This window comes from Aethina tumida, chromosome 7 (assembly GCF_024364675.1).
Source record: "Aethina tumida isolate Nest 87 chromosome 7, icAetTumi1.1, whole genome shotgun sequence".
Taxonomy (NCBI): Eukaryota; Metazoa; Arthropoda; class Insecta; order Coleoptera; family Nitidulidae; genus Aethina; species Aethina tumida.
The window spans coordinates 9562012-9575394 of NC_065441.1; the positions used below are offsets into that span (position 1 = coordinate 9562012).

At 32.1% G+C, this 13383-nt stretch overlaps 3 protein-coding genes and 1 non-coding gene across 4 annotated transcripts in view; 3 read left to right on the plus strand and 1 right to left on the minus strand.

Moving 5' to 3' along the window:
* Window positions 1-176: 176 nt before the first annotated feature.
* LOC109596460 (ras-related protein Rab-38-like) lies at window positions 177-2664 on the plus strand. The gene is made up of 6 exons (XM_020012011.2): window positions 177-336; window positions 528-560; window positions 1272-1425; window positions 1945-2005; window positions 2290-2470; window positions 2519-2664. The coding sequence occupies exons 1-6, from the start codon at window positions 243-245 to the stop codon at window positions 2662-2664; spliced, it is 669 nt and encodes a 222-aa protein (XP_019867570.2). The 5' UTR covers window positions 177-242.
* Window positions 2665-2715: 51 nt separating this feature from the next.
* On the minus strand, window positions 2716-3303 carry LOC109596461 (mitochondrial import inner membrane translocase subunit Tim9-like). Its single transcript, XM_020012012.2, has 3 exons — window positions 3119-3303; window positions 2967-3062; window positions 2716-2913 (listed from the first exon to the last, which is right to left on the minus strand). The coding sequence occupies exons 1-3, from the start codon at window positions 3179-3181 to the stop codon at window positions 2782-2784; spliced, it is 291 nt and encodes a 96-aa protein (XP_019867571.1). The 5' UTR covers window positions 3182-3303; the 3' UTR covers window positions 2716-2781.
* Window positions 3304-3564: 261 nt separating this feature from the next.
* LOC109596468 (uncharacterized) overlaps window positions 3565-13383 on the plus strand; it is a 56085-nt gene continuing 46266 nt past the window's right edge. The window contains exons 1-4 of the mRNA XM_049969889.1: window positions 3565-4851; window positions 4912-4986; window positions 5042-5113; window positions 5620-5650. Coding sequence (XP_049825846.1) covers window positions 3768-4851; window positions 4912-4986; window positions 5042-5113; window positions 5620-5650 — 1262 coding nt within the window. The 5' untranslated portion in view covers window positions 3565-3767. The remainder of the gene's footprint in view (window positions 4852-4911; window positions 4987-5041; window positions 5114-5619; window positions 5651-13383) is intronic.
* Trnat-cgu (transfer RNA threonine (anticodon CGU)) lies at window positions 8700-8771 on the plus strand. The gene has a single exon. It is a non-coding gene; the product is annotated as a tRNA-Thr (tRNA).

Genomic DNA, 13383 nt, shown 5'->3' on the forward strand with positions numbered 1-13383 from the left:
TACATTATACTTATACGGAAATAATACCATTGATCAAAGTTAACCGATTATTTTGTTACAGTATTCTGTAAACTACTCGCTATTAATAGTATGGACTCATGTCACTAGATGGGTGAACTAAATAATAATATTTTACCTGATTTAACGCTTTTGAATTAGACAACGTGAGACGGTCGCATCTGATACGAAGATAAGATGTGATAAACAGTTGGGCATAAATAAATTTTGATTAACCTATAATCATGGACAAAAACGCTGCCATAAATGAGTGTACCAGAAAGATTTATAAAAATGAACTAAATTATAAATTTGTGATTATTGGTGATTATGGAGTTGGTAAGTAATTTTATTTAATTAATATTGTTAATTAATTGGAATCAAGTTGTGTTAAATTTGTAAATAATTACACTCAATTTTTATTTCAACTCAATTAAGTATTTATTAACTCCATAATTATTTATTAATTTATCTTGCCTGTTGATTATATATGACATGTGTATTATTTATTTGAGATTAATATTTTTTAGGAAAAACATCAATAATAAATCGATATGTCGAAGGTAAGTCTTATATTGTATCTAAGCTTAATCAAACTAAAATTATTCTAAAACACTGCTAATACTTCGTAGAAGTGTTTAGACCGCATTCCTTAAAAATCGATTTTGAGCAAATTCCTCGAATACTTTTATAATCAATAAAAGGACTAGAACCATTTTCAAGTTCGTGGATTTCCTGCTAGAATGATAAGTAACATAATATATTAAATATTTTCATTAATGATATAATATAACAAACAGTTTAAAGACGTAATATGTTTGTTAAATAAACACCTGACTAATTAATTAAATTAATGGTAAAATATTATGATGAAAAAAAAAATAATATTTTATAAGAAATGTTTTAAAATGAATTTGCTTATTGTTTATTTTGTTTAAATGAAACTATGCATACTATTGTACAATTAATAGATAAATATGTGTACCACAAATATTTGTTGTTTGTATTATTATCTTTGTGGTGTAATAATTTAGCATTCAAGTTTTATATAATTTGAAGATTAAATATATGACTTCAAAAGTATTGGCGTCGTATTTGTTTAAAAATTTTTTAAATTCGTTTCAATTATGACATTTATGTATTCTAAATACAATGATCACCTCATACATTTGTAAATTTTCACTTCTTGGTATTTTTTATGGGGAAAGGTGCTTTTTATAAATAAATCTGGGAGTGATATTTTTGAAATACACGTCACTTATATTTATGTACAGGTGAAATTTCGGAAAGATACCACATAACAATAGGTTCCGACTTCAAGGTAAAAACATTGGAGTTATCAGAAGACACACAAGTGTGCCTGCAAATTTGGGATATAGCAGGTCACGAGAAGTTTAATTCGTTAACAGGTGTTTTCTATAGGCATGCGTAAGTATTGAGGATCATATATCTAGTCTTAAGCTATCAGATAAACAAGAAGAAACTATACGTAATTATGCTCCCGACTGATACACGTGGTATCTAAAAATACAATGCAATGAATGGTCGCATTTAGCGGACGTAATTGCCCCTACCCTAGCAAAAACGACGCTGGTGCGTATGCTCAAAATGTTCCCGAGGGCGATTCAAATACCAAAAAATAATAACGTCAAAAAACAGTTTCCATTTTTTTCAGAAAACATTACTTTACATATATTTTACAATTGTCAATTTTAAGTGGTTTATGATTGAAATCGTAGTGGAGATTAGAATCGCAGGCGTCACTGATTATTTAGTGGGAATTTTTTACTTGACCTACATAATTTATTGTGAATTTAATTGTAATATAAATTGTAGAGAAAAATTTGCTTAAAAATGAATCATTATTTAAAATGAATATACATAGACTCATTAATCTAAACGGTACAAAAATTATATTTTTTTCCTATTTTTATTAATTTTTTATAGCCGTGCAGCTGCAATTGTGTTCGACTTGACAAGACCTGAGACATTTCAATCAGTTGATAAGGTATGTATAAATTAAAAAGTTTTGTACCACTGATGAAATTTTGTAAATTTATTGTATTTAAAATTAGAAATCTATAATTAAAAATATTTTGTTGAATTTAAATTTTATTTATTTTATATTTACTAAACATTTATATAAATGTAGTTAAAATAGTTTTTTTTAACTTTAATTTAATACCAGTTAACTAAAACCAGAAATATTTATAATGAAGTAAAATACAATACAAATATTCTAATTACTCCTTTTTTTATATAAGAAACATCACATACACACGTGATTTTTAGTGGCTTAGTGACCTACGCAGAAAAACCCAATTACCAGGAGGTTGCAATATCCCAGTTGTTTTATTAGCAAATAAAGGTGATATACGATTTGACACCATACCTCCAGAGATATGCGAGTATTGCAAACGAAATGATATTCTGGCCTGGTTCATAACCTCAGCAAAAACTAATCAAAATTTAGGTAATAAAGAAAAATTATATAAATTTGTTATGAACTTTTTTGTTTTAGATGAGGCAATATCAGTATTAATAAACGCAGTTTATAACCACATTCAATTAGAATATACTCAAGTTGATGATAATGATGCTGTGCAATTAAACCACATTGATGATTCAACAAGAAAGAAAATATCTTGGAAATGTTTCAACATATAACTACAAATACAATGGGGAGTGACTGAATCTTATCACATGAAAAAACTGAGATTATTACTAAATATTTATTATATTTATAAATAACAACAAGTAGACTAAAATAACTGACTATGCATTTTAACTAGCGCCCATTTTTTGAGCAGCAGCCATTGCATTCTCGTTAGCTAAAATTTGGAATTCTTGAAAACGTTGAGAAATTCTTTGGTTAACTTTCAGGAATTTTTCTAAACAGTTCTGAGCACATTTGTCCTAAAAATGAAAATTATTTAATAAACCATACATAACATAAAATTTTTGCTTACTTCTTTTCCCTTAATATTCCTTGAAGTAAAATCTGAGACGCAATCGGTGAAACACAGTTCAGTTAATTTATTATATGATATTAAAAAGTCTTTGAACTGAAAATAAAATTTTTAGGTTAGGAAAACTCGTGTCTAATTAGGGGATTGCTTACTGTCTTAATTTGTTCTCCGTCGATGCTTTCTAGACCGGCGCCGGGGGGTAGAGGTACGCTCATTTTCGTTATTTATATATGAATTGAAATTACTTAATTGTTAAATAACTTTTTTACATGCTCGATAATCTATAACTTTGTTGACATTTATCAACGACTGTGAAATTTGGTTTGAAACTAAACTGACACTTCATAAAGTCATCAATAGATGACGTGTGGTGGGTTATTCAAACAAATATTTATCACACACACATTATGAAGTTGTTTTTATTGTTCTTTTTAGATATATCTGTTAAATAGATTATTTTTCAATCAATTAAATTTCTTTAAGATATTTTTAGTAAATTTCTGTAACTATATGTAACACTTTATAAATAGATGGCGCATGAAGTATTGAGTTCGGTTTATACCCGTAAATTCTATGTCAATGTTTGTAAACACAAACATTTAAACATTCGCGTTACCGCCATAAATTTCAAGTTTTGTCTAAATGAAATGTGATGTTAGTGTAAACATTGTGTTGTTTCATTATCAAACCATAGTTCGTGAAACGCGTTTTACGTTGTGATGTCAATTAAATTGTGCGAGAGTGATACATATTACCGGGTAGAAGTTAAAACATAACCCCACTTTCCGGATTGATTTGAAGATGCCTGAAAAATCAAATGTGTCTAAAACTGCGATATCAACTAAACAAGACCTTAAGCAACAAAATGTGGAGGGAGTTAAACACTTTCAAGTACCAATCACTGAGAGATGCTTTAAAAATTGTATTAACTTTCCTGAAATCAGTGTACTGATGGATAACTATAAGAAGGAAATTACTAAACCTTTCCCAAAGTATAATAAAAAAAGAATAGTAAGTAAAAGCTTTGTTCAGCCAGTACCAGAAAAAAAGTACCTAAACAAACAGTTGACCGTTAGAAATTCCACCCAACCAAAGCCTAAAAAAAATCATATATTGGATTCAAATAGTTTCACTTCCACTACTTCTAATGAATGCTCAAATAAAAACACCCCTGAACATTATGATTATCAAAATAATAAGCATGTGGTAAATTTAAAAAAAGAAATTGCACAGTATAAAATTCCCCCAATTGAAGTGTCTTTTTCAAATCAAAATGTTGAAAGGACAAGTAATGCTCCCCAGATAGTATTTAAATTACAGGACAGTAGAACCATGTTTCAAGGCGTTTCAATGCTTAAAAAAATTAAGAAAGATGTCAAAGAATATTCCAATAACATACAAAGAATAAAAGATGAGTTAAATAAAATTAAACAACAACATGATATTGATAAACTTACACATGTGAGCAATTTGAAGTCTGAAATTTCCGATTTTCGTAAATCCTCAGAAATTGATTCTTTAGTTAAACAACCTCTTTATAAGGGGGATTACAATATGTCCAATGACATAACTGTTTCATTTATGACCACAAAAAAGCTACAAAGTTCAGAAAGTGATGAAAGTGAAAGCTTAAGTAAATCCTCAAATAAAGATTTGGAAAAAGAAGAGAAAGCCAATGTAGATGGCGAACAAGAATCTGTCGATAACTCTGAAGAACCTGATGAAGAAAAAAATCAAGTTACTGAAATTTCTGATTCAGAATCTTCCAAATCACAACAAGTTGATGATAGTGTATTTCCTCCTCCATTAGAACAAGTTGAATTAAAGTCTCCAACTAAATCGGAGGGACAGACTCAAGCTGAAACAACATCAGAGAATAAAGAAGGTAAATATTAATATTATGTTATGTTGAGACAGTATATTACAAATTTATATGAAATTTCAGAGAAAACTAGCGTAGGTACGTCAACCTTTTCGGATAATACATCTAGCAGCGAAATAGCAGTAACAAATTTCGAAGGTATGTAAGACTGAATGAGAACCATAAAATAAATTAAAAACGAACATAATTTCAGAGGAAGAAATTAAAGAGCCACCGATCGAGCAAGCCGAGGTAACACAAGTCGCAAGTGATCCAAACGTCCCAAGTGAGTTAACATTTTTACGCAATCAAACACAATGCACTGCACCACACTGTAAACAATTTAGATATTTTGCCTTAAATATGAAATACACACATGCAACGGTATTTTTATTTAAAATCCCATTCCGTTAACGTCATGTTAAAACTTACTATTTGTTGCGAAAGTATTTTTGCAATAACTTTCCAATATTACAATCCAGTCAGACATACATAAATCCGCGAACAGGCGTTCAGGGTTTACGAACGGCAAAGAGGTGACGCCAATGTTGTAGATCCGCGCTGGGAAAAGTTGGCTAGGTCATGGACAACGACTTATTTTTAAAACGTAAAAAATTATCACGACTGTAAACGAGTGGTTTTATCAATTTTATAAGAATTTTGAAATGTATTATAAATTAAATATCAAGCTAAGATGTATTTATTTTTGTTTATTCTAACACCAGCACCTTTTTGCACTGCCATTTTTCATATCAAAAACTAATATTAATTACTTTTAATTGTTTTATATAGATTCTCAACCTGCGGCTGTGGAAAATGTGGGGTAAGTAATAGAGTAGGAAATGAAGATAAGACATTTTTAATGCACTTCCTGACTTATCTGAGAAAACAAGTAAATAAAGTAATTATAAAACTTTACTTACTTAAGTGATAAGTTATATTGACATCGGTTGTTATAAGATTATTTTTGCTAAGTTTTATTAAGTGTTGTGTTATGGAAATTTTTTGTGGTTCTCACATGTGAGATGAGGTAAGTAAGTTCTTAATTATGTATGAAAAGGTAATAATATTGTGTACATATTTCCTTTATAAAATATGTAGGTATATTCTAACTTTATGATTATTAATTAGCAATTAAGCTAAAACTAGTTAATGAAGTATCAGGATATTATCAGACAAATTACAAAAAAATAATTAAGAATTATCAGAGTATCTTGATATTTTGGATTGAGGTAATTAAAGTATAATTAAAAAAACCCTTCATTTTACACAAAAAATATCTTAATCTAGCCTATTTTTAATATAACAATAGTAATACGACTGAACATGCACATAATATATTATATATACATAAGATAATGTGTTCACACCTAACGAAGATAACACATTCGACCTTGCCCGGTGTAAATAGAAACTTTTAGATGTAAATTGCGGAACTTAATGAAAATAATGACTGCAAAAATTTAATTCACCATTTTAAAATGACGACCTTGGTTAAAATACCGGTTAGATAATGGACCCATTGTTTATTTTCGTTATTGTAATTGCGTCTCTGGTTTTAACACGTCCATTCTGATTTTTTTACGTGAACCAATTATGTAACATAATGTTTGTAACTTTTAATTATTTTATATTAATTTGGTATAAAGTAAACTGATGTTTAAAATCGACATTGAACTATAAACTGTTTAATTTTAAAAGTGTTAAAAGTTAGTTTATATGGAATTTTTCAAAATTAAAATAGAAACAAGAAACAGGGTTAAACAATTATGAAATTTAAATGAATATGAGGGTCTTCAACAATTAATACGTACACAAGATTTTCTGCCTGTTTACTTTTCTATTTTGAGCATTTATTAAAAATGAATCCATTGTTAACTTTGAATGGATTTTGGCCATTGTTCAAAGAATATTCTACCTGGCCTCTTCCAAAAAAGCGTAATAGGGTCGTTTTCTTGCGTATTTAACAATGGTACACGTGGACATTCCGGTAAATGCTTGTGTAATCACGGTCACTTGCTTTGTATCTTTGCCAAGCGGCGTGTGATCCTCACCCTTTGTTAGTACCCCCTATACAATATTCGCAAGCTCCTTTAAGAAAAGCGTGCATAAACAAGACTGCTTTAATTTTTTTTTTTTGTTATGGTTCAGGTATTTGTACATGATTTACATTACAAAAGTACATTCGTTTATATTATAGTCAGCCTTCTGCAACATGTATCTGAAATTTTGAAAAATGTGACTTTACAAATAATTATCAGCAGTCATCGTCTGGATATTTAATATTTATTTTTAAATAAAATTAATTAAAATGTACTCTGTGATAGTTTCCATACATAGTCTGTTACACTGATACTGATAATACTGAGAGATAAGAAACAAAACTGTTAAAAATTTAGTTTCCTCGAAATTCATATAATTTACACTCCAAAAATAATGTCGCAACTGCATTTGTCATTCAAAAAAAAATTGGGAAAGGTGTCAGGTCGGGAATAAAAATCAAACAGTTCGACAGTTCTATCGACCCGGGCATGTGAAAACCGGAAGGGGAAAAGGGGCGAAATGGCAAATGGAACGCGCGTGTTCTTGGATCCCTCATTTGCCGTGACACAAAGACGGTAGGGACTGCGGGGCGCGTCTGCCTCGTGCCATTCAGCTGCCTAAAGACATCTGCACCCTGCGGGTCCGGGTAGGGGTCAAAGAAATAGGGCCACACGTCTGGGGGATTCAAGACGTCGTTGTTTCGCAACGTTCAACAACGACATATCCGATTCTGGAACGTATGAATGTACAAACTGTCAATATCAATTTATTATTATTACATGAATATTAATTTGCCGCTTATTTTTATTTTTAATACATCAGATACTTTACTAAAGTAATAAAATGTTAATTTAACATGACCATGTTACTATTTACGTAAAAAAAATAATGTAATTAAGCAATAAAAATATGTAGGACTTCTATATAAAACTAAATAATTGTTAAATTGATTTAAAATAAGGATGGATGAATATTATATACACAGTTTATCTTTAAAAATTAATCAGTCCAGATTAGTACCATTTTGATAGTGTAAAATTAAATGAAATAATTCAAAAATTTAATTTACATCCTGTGTAACAAGTATCCTTTAAAAGAAATACCCACAATCAAGATTTGTCAATTAATTAGGGGAAATACATTAGTGATAAAATTGGTATTCCTCCCCTATGTATACAGGTGGGACAGGATATAAGTTGGAAATCTTAAATAAAAATAATTATTTTTTAATGCAGATTCGGATTCGTAGCTAAAAATATATAGATTCTAATACGAATTCTTAGATTATGCGTTCCTAGCAAATAACCAACATTTTTCGCTAAAAAAATTTCGATTAACTGGAGAATTCTTACCTTTCAGGAAGATTTACTTACGTCCCCTCTCCTCATCTTCGACTTACTTCTCAGTAAGTAAAATAGGAAAGAAAAAATAATTTCTTTGACATTCTGCAAAATTCAAATTTGCAATAAAAAATGGTCCTATGTAAGTTTCCAAAGTTCATCCAAGTTCACAAATCACCCCGTATACATTTAAAACCCTTCCACAAATATGGTCAATGATTACAATTTATGGTTTGGGAACTAATAATAAAAAATGTTTATAGAAGATATTTTATATTTAAACATTAAATAATATTAAATTGTTGAAACTTACTAAATAGTAAATTAAATTCACAGTTTTTCCTTGTTCTGCATCATTTTTCTTTTAGAATTGCGCTATTATTCAATATGCATATTTTACTTTCATAAAGAAAAAGTTATATTTATTAAACAAAAAATATTTCTGATTATACAGTATATCAGCATGAATACCGAACAAAAGAATATATAGCCTCTTTAGCTCAGTGGTAGAGCACTGGTCTCGTAAACCAGGGGTCGTGAGTTCAAACCTCACAGGAGGCAGTTACCTTTTTTACTTTTTTTTTTTCATTTTATTTATAATTTTGTATGTTTTTTATTTTATTTAAAATTAATTGAAAATAGTTTTTTTTAAACAAGAATGTATTTTACTAACATTTTTCAGACATTTTTGACGGTAAACTTTTTTCACAAAGTGGATTGTAGTTAAAAAAGTTGACTGCTTCCTATTATTTATTATTTAGTGTGATCTCATTAAAACTATGAAAGCCAATTAAAGCAAACGTACTAATGCATAAATTGTTAATTAAAAATACTACTGGCGAAAGTATGGACACGACATATTTACCCTTTAAGTTAATGTTCTGTAAGTCTAATAACAGATTTCGAAACAAATAACCATCTTAAAATATATAAAATGCCTCTGCCTTTTGAGTACAAAACATTTTAATAGTGACACTTCCTTTTACGACATACCATCTTTCTAATTTATGTTCACAAATTAGTTTACATAACAACAGTAAAAAAGCGACATAACTGAATAAGTAGTATACATTAATAGACACAAAAGCCAATTGACGGTTGACATATCCGTGTCGTACGGCAATTGCAACTGTTGAATTCGCCCCGTTGACCTTAGCGGCAATGTGTGGTATCGCGGGCAAGATAACGCCGGGGTGTCCCGGTTTCGTTTGACCCACTTCGAATGGGAAGGGCTGTTGCGATCGCTCCTTCGCACGATACACACACCGGACAAGCGGGTGGTGGCGGCGTCGGCAGCGGAGGCGGAGTGCGTGTACATTTGTCGTTTGTTAAGGGGCCGTCGACTCTGTGCACTACATCGGGGCCGGGCTTTTCCGCGGGCCCACCTGCGTTTAATGCGAAGTTGTCATGTTTATGGGAGAATTTTCTTCTTCCACTTTTTCATAATTTGTAAACTCAGCAGAAAAACCACATTTCTAATATTCGCTACTTATTTAAATTAAAGGCATTCCTTAATAAATATACTCATTCGTTGTCCTACGACATTTAGTTAGTTAAATATGTTTAAGAGGAAATTTGAAGAGTTTCAGGATAAGCACAACTTTAACTCTAGACAGTTATTGATAATGTCTAAAAGTCTAATTCATTCCTTCTCCTTTTATGAATTATGGCTTAAACGCTTTGACGCAGATGGTAACTGAGAAAAAAAACGGATCACCTAAGATAATCTCTTTCACAAACAACTATCCAACCGGTGAGCTTACCACTCTTGATAGACATAAAATTTATGCATTGTGTGTGCATTTTCTAGGAGTCCCATTGGGCCGAACATTTTTGAGCTGTTGAACAACTATATCATTTGAATAATGTTATCTAATAGAAGTGGACATAATTAACCAATAGGACTATCATCTATTTGTTACAAACTATTTGGTTGATATTAAATTCGTCGGAAGAGGAGATTATGAAAACCATCCATGCTAAACATACACAGGGGATTTTCTAAAGTTGGAATTTTGATATTGCTCTCAAAATGGCAGCAAATCAATATTTGGTACAATTCTGTTCCACAAATGAATGATTGTGACTGATTTAAATTCATGGAGTAACTGAGAATTTTCTCGAAATCTGCCCAGTTTGACAACAACGTAGACTGATGCGTCTGACGATTGATCGGACGGCGGCGAGTGGCGGCGGCAATCGTTGGTTGCATTATCGACGCGACGTTATGCTCAATTGCGCAGAACGTACGCGCAGAAAGTCGATTTAACGCCCGGACATCGGGAACTATACCACGACTCGAGAGGGGGAGTTTCACTGACGAATTTTCCGGAGTCACCCATTCTTCCACATACCTAGTTATATATATATATATATATATATATATATATATATATATGTTAGCTTACGTCATCACCTTCACCGATGGACCGATGCGACGTGCTCACATCTATTTAGACTAGTTTTGTTTTATAAGCAAATCTGAAGTATTTGTTTACATTTAATATTCGGGGCAGTTCTTAAGAAAGAACCAGGCAGTCAAGCTTTAGATGTCGAGGGTTAAACTACGTTTGTTGTAATAAAGCGTATTATTGTGAATTTAGTGTTTTAATCAAACTAAAAAGACAGATTAACAGTCGCTAATCTATCATCAGAAGTGGGATAAAGGATATCTTCTCGTGAATTATTTCCGGAAGAAAGGACCTAAAAAAAATATTTTTTTTTTTTTTTTTGTGTTTCTTTGTGAACGAACAGACAATAGTGAAAAACACAAACGCGCAGTGAGTCCGAACGTTGTGAACATTACCGAAAGTGCATCGGAGAGAGACTAGCAGCAAGAAAGTAACAACAGATTCCAAAAACAAAACATGGAAATTTTATCGACAATGGCCAACGCCCAAACTACTCAAGCAACATTGAAGATAGCTGCGCAGAAGGTTTAAGTGTGGCTGCAGCGCAGTTTCGACTTGTAAGATTTAGAAATTGCATTTGAGGAATATGACTTGAATTTGTCAGGAATGGACGAGTGGGTTACGAAAGAAATAAAAGAACAACCGAATGCTGTTTGATCTCATAAACTCTCCATCAGATTATCAGAGCGCCATCGTTAAAGCCCTTGGACCACTTAAAGACGATATTACGTTTGTTTATGTTGATGATGTGCCCTGCTCGACCCATTCAAGAATGTCTTAAGAAAGGACATTGACGCCCTTAAATATACAAAAATGTAACTTTTTCCAAACATCTGTGGAATATTTAGGTGTGATCGAAAAAGAACTGGCTGGATATTTTAGACATCTTGTGAAAAACTTTGCAATTTTAACAGCACCGATATCTGCACTGTTACGTGAGGGAAAATCGTTTGAATGGACATGTAAATGTGAAAATGTACGATTGACTTCTTATCCGATTTTCAACATTTTTGATCTGGAATTGTCAACCGAACTACATACAGAAGCAAGTTCGTTAGGATTAGATGTCGCTATTAGCTGTCGAATAGAGGAAAGTTGAAACCAAAGTATCACGGACCCTTTGAGGTAACGCATTGTTTACCTAATGAGAGGTACGCACTCCGAAGGATTGGCAGCCGAGGTAGAACTACAATAGCAGCGCATGAACAGTTACGAACCTGGCCAGATACAGAAATTCTATAAGGTATGATGGATATAGATTTATTTAATAAGATTGATGTGTGAATGTGTGTAAAGGTCCCTGCTTAGTAGGCTGTTTAAGGTCCCTGTGTATCAGGCTATATGTGAAGGTCCCTGCTTAGTAGGCTATGATTAAGGTCCCTGCTCGGCAGGCTATTTTTAAGGTCCCTGCGTCGCAGGCTATGTTTGAGGTCCCTACTTTGCAGGCTATGTTTAAGGTCCCTACTTTGCAGGCTATGTTTAAAGGTCCCTGCTCGGCAGGCTATTTTTAAGGTCCCTGCTCTGCAGGCTTAGATTGTTGTGTTCTGGGTCTGTGAGACAAGCGGGTAATAGACCTGGTAGTGGTTGAACCGCCTCTGAGCTCCTGGCTAGAATATGGTATCTTTTGATAGCACTTGAGAGTCATGGGTGTAACAGACCTGTTGATGGTTGAGCCGCCTCTGAGCTTCTAGTGGTTGTTAACTGTGCCACATAACAGTCTATTTTGTTAAATGAAATAAGGTTTAGACTTAGTTCTTCGAATATATTTTGAGCTTGTACTGCTGTTATAATGTTTACAGATTACCGGTGTCAGGTGAATCTTTGCAAAACTGTGGAAGGGTCGAGGACGCCCCACATGTCAGGAAGGCCGTGTTAGCTTACGTCATCACCTTCACCGATGGACCGATGCGACGTGCTCACATCTATTTAGACTAGTTTTGTTTTATAAGCAAATCTGAAGTATTTGTTTACATTTAATATTCGGGGCAGTTCTTAAGAAAGAACCAGGCAGTCAAGCTTTAGATGTCGAGGGTTAAACTACGTTTGTTGTAATAAAGCGTATTATTGTGAATTTAGTGTTTTAATCAAACTAAAAAGACAGATTAACAGTCGCTAATCTATCATATATATATATATATATATATATATTCTGATGATTCGTAAATCGATTTAACTCTATATTTGTTTATGTATTTATACTTGTTGTTAATTGATACTGAAAACAATTCCCAGTAATTTGGGCAGTTAAAAATGAATTTGATTTATACATTATATGTTTGAAGTCCATCTAATCGAAAACGTCAGTAAACAAAAGCAATCCAATGTTGTGTCAACCTTCTATACCAAAATTGACTTCTCCACCTATTTGTATGTATTGAAGTTATAATTACAAATCAACATGGAACGTGTATGACAGATCGAAATTTTGATATACCTAAAAATAATCAAACTACTCTAAATTAATTTTTTCATCCCATGTAGATATTTTTATGGAGAAACCTCCCCAATTCCTGTACACGTATTCATCTTAAATTATTGTATGCATTGAAGATTATAAATCAACATGGAAAGTATACGATAGGACGAAATTTCGATATACCTGAACATATTCAACCTATACTATATTAAATTTCTGATCCCACACATTTATGGAGGAGGCTCTCCAACTCCTGGTCACGTATTCATCTTAAATTTTTGGGTGTTTCGAATCGGGTCACGTTCCTGGCAGCGGAACATGCATATTTTGGACAGAAGGTGATCCA

Bases quoted from the DNA above. Each gene is read 5' to 3' on its own strand.
- LOC109596460 (XM_020012011.2), top strand. From the start codon at position 243: ATGGACAAAAACGCTGCCATAAATGAGTGTACCAGAAAGATTTATAAA. The intron at 1,426-1,944 runs GTAAGTATTGAG...AATTTTTTATAG, and splicing joins GGTGTTTTCTATAGGCATGC to CCGTGCAGCTGCAATTGTGT. The intron at 2,006-2,289 runs GTATGTATAAAT...CGTGATTTTTAG, and splicing joins CATTTCAATCAGTTGATAAG to TGGCTTAGTGACCTACGCAG.
- LOC109596461 (XM_020012012.2), bottom strand. From the start codon at position 3,181: ATGAGCGTACCTCTACCCCCCGGCGCCGGTCTAGAAAGCATCGACGGA. The intron at 3,063-3,118 runs GTAAGCAATCCC...TTTTATTTTCAG, and splicing joins ACGGAGAACAAATTAAGACA to TTCAAAGACTTTTTAATATC. The intron at 2,914-2,966 runs GTAAGCAAAAAT...TTTCATTTTTAG, and splicing joins GGAATATTAAGGGAAAAGAA to GACAAATGTGCTCAGAACTG.